This window comes from Lactuca saligna, chromosome 1 (genome assembly GCF_052625555.1).
Source record: "Lactuca saligna cultivar CGN05327 chromosome 1, ASM5262555v1, whole genome shotgun sequence".
NCBI classification, from domain to species: Eukaryota; Viridiplantae; Streptophyta; class Magnoliopsida; order Asterales; family Asteraceae; genus Lactuca; species Lactuca saligna.
Window position 1 is genome coordinate 67,031,172 of NC_136417.1, and position 2,287 is coordinate 67,033,458.

The window sequence follows — 2,287 nt, forward strand, 5'->3', positions numbered from 1 at the left end:
CATTTTTCCCCCAAAAAACAATTATAAGAACAAATCTTCGGACCCACAAAATTAAAGTAAATTAAAGTTCTAAAGCGTGTTATGAATCACCATGTGTTCTGTTGGTGACGTGTGGAATATAGCGTTTCTAGAAATTAATTAATTACTTTTTAGTTATATTTTAATCACCCCATTACTTAATAAGAATCATTAAATTTAATATAATTAGATCGATACTGATCACCCGAGATTTATCGACTTAAGCAGTAAGCAACAAAACACATGTCTAAACCTCATTAGCCTCTATTAATATATAACTATTTTGGCCCTTTTAACTTGCTACTTTTGTCTCTTTTTCGTAATATTAAATTACATCTACATTAATTGAACATGTAAACAATTTTCATTTCCTACAATACCCTCATTTGCATTCCTCTGTAGAGAGACTCACAAATCGCATCCAAGAAGGTAAATATTTCCAACGTTTTTTGCTGTACCCTTTATGATTTGCTGGCCAAATTATATTTTGTAACGGATATATCATATGGAAAAATTGTATTTAGTTAACAAATTATATGCTATATATGGCCTTTAAATAGTAACTGTTTATAGAAAATTAAATAAGACGGGGTGTAACTTAGTCGAAGGATATTTTAGTAAATGTGGACTTATCAGGTGGGGTTACTTTAGTAAGGTGATGCATATTAAGTGAATATGGAAGAAGGGATGGTTTTGACAGAGACCCTTATGAGTTTGCATGATGATGGTTTTACAAGGGTTTTATATTGGTATAAATATGTGCATTATGTAAGATATTTACATCACAAAAGTAATAACACTAAATGCATTAGGAAACATAAATATGGAAGAGCATTTAGTGTCTTGGAGAAAAGGTCCATGGACTGCTGAAGAAGATCAGTTGCTTATTAAACATGTCAAACTGCATGGCGAAGGAAGATGGAACTCTGTGGCCAAACTTACAGGTATGTTCTATCTTTCTCTTTCTGATCATATATAAACTTTTCTTGCATGGAAAACCACACGTTAATTTGCATGAGTATGTATGGATGGAGTATGTTGTAATTTTCATGGATCTTATGTGTTCACAGGGCTAAAAAGGAACGCAAAAAGCTGTAGATTAAGGTGGGTGAACTATCTTAGGCCAGACCTAAAGAGAGGCAGAATTACTCCTCATGAGGAAAGAATTATTCTTGAACTACATGCTCGATGGGGAAATAGGTGAGTGACTCCTTCGGGTATTTTTCTTCAAGACTTATCTATGTCGACAATTGACAATTTGACACATATGTCTTATGAAACATATGGTATTTGTTTGTAGGTGGTCAACAATTGCACGGAGTTTACCTGGAAGAACAGATAACGAGATCAAGAATTACTGGAGAACTCATTTCAAAAAGAAGGGGGGAATAATGAGTTCAGAGGAGTCAGCAAAGCTAAAAACGCGCTTATTAAAAAGACAAAAATTTCAACAAGAACAACAAAAACAGCTTTTTCTACAAAAAAACGAAGACATGAAAAGGGTGCTTTTGTTGCTCGAGGAAAGTGATAACAAAGTAACTTGGAGTCACCAAGATATGGTTAATAATGAAATACCAAGTGTCTTTTATCCTTTGGTGTTTAACAATTCTCAACATGTGGTGGAAACCACCATGAATGAGGATTTTACTTTGTGGGATGGCTTGTGGAACTTGGAGGATCTTTATCCAGCCACAACCAAAGGTTGTGTGCAGAATCTAACGATGCCCACTCCTATATTTTGATCATCAATAGTGGCCAAATTAGCCACATAACTCGTACCAGTATTGTTTTCTTGATGTAAGTTATCTTAATGAAATAAAGTTTACCTTTTTAGTAACTTTAATTTATCTTTGTCTAGAGAAAATTATCTAATGCTCCCAAGTCGACTCGTTGCTGCAAACTAATTATTACAGATAAATACATATATTTTCCACCATAGATACGAAATCTTCTTTTAAAGTGACCCCCATCACCCTATGCATATCTTAAAGAATTACTTAGGTGCCAAATTAGACTCCGCTGACAGTGTGGCTGTGCTTTAATTAATGAGACAAGAAGTATATATTGAGTTATTAATATTTTGGTTCCAATTGTGCTTCATTATCAAGGGTATATCATATCGTCTCCTGTAGTTGTTAGACGTCTCCAAAGATGACTTAATTAATATTTATTTTTTTAGACTAAATTACTTAAATGGTGTAACGATCCAAATTTTCAAATAAAATTTTTATTTTTAATTAAAAAAAACATTCTCATAAAATATGAAGTA

General features: G+C 33.0%; 1 protein-coding gene across 1 annotated transcript; it reads left to right on the forward strand.

The window, feature by feature from the left end:
* The first annotated feature begins 757 nt into the window (after positions 1-757).
* LOC144999014 (MYB-like transcription factor EOBI) lies at positions 758-1,814 on the forward strand. The gene is made up of 3 exons (XM_078958682.1): positions 758-962; positions 1,089-1,218; positions 1,319-1,814. The coding sequence occupies exons 1-3, from the start codon at positions 842-844 to the stop codon at positions 1,758-1,760; spliced, it is 693 nt and encodes a 230-aa protein (XP_078814808.1). The 5' UTR covers positions 758-841; the 3' UTR covers positions 1,761-1,814.
* Positions 1,815-2,287: the final 473 nt, after the last annotated feature.

Coding starts and splice junctions, on each gene's coding strand:
- LOC144999014 (XM_078958682.1), top strand. CDS start 842: ATGGAAGAGCATTTAGTGTCTTGGAGAAAAGGTCCATGGACTGCTGAA. Junction 963..1,088: donor CTCTGTGGCCAAACTTACAG/GTATGTTCTATC, acceptor ATGTGTTCACAG/GGCTAAAAAGGAACGCAAAA. Junction 1,219..1,318: donor CATGCTCGATGGGGAAATAG/GTGAGTGACTCC, acceptor ATTTGTTTGTAG/GTGGTCAACAATTGCACGGA.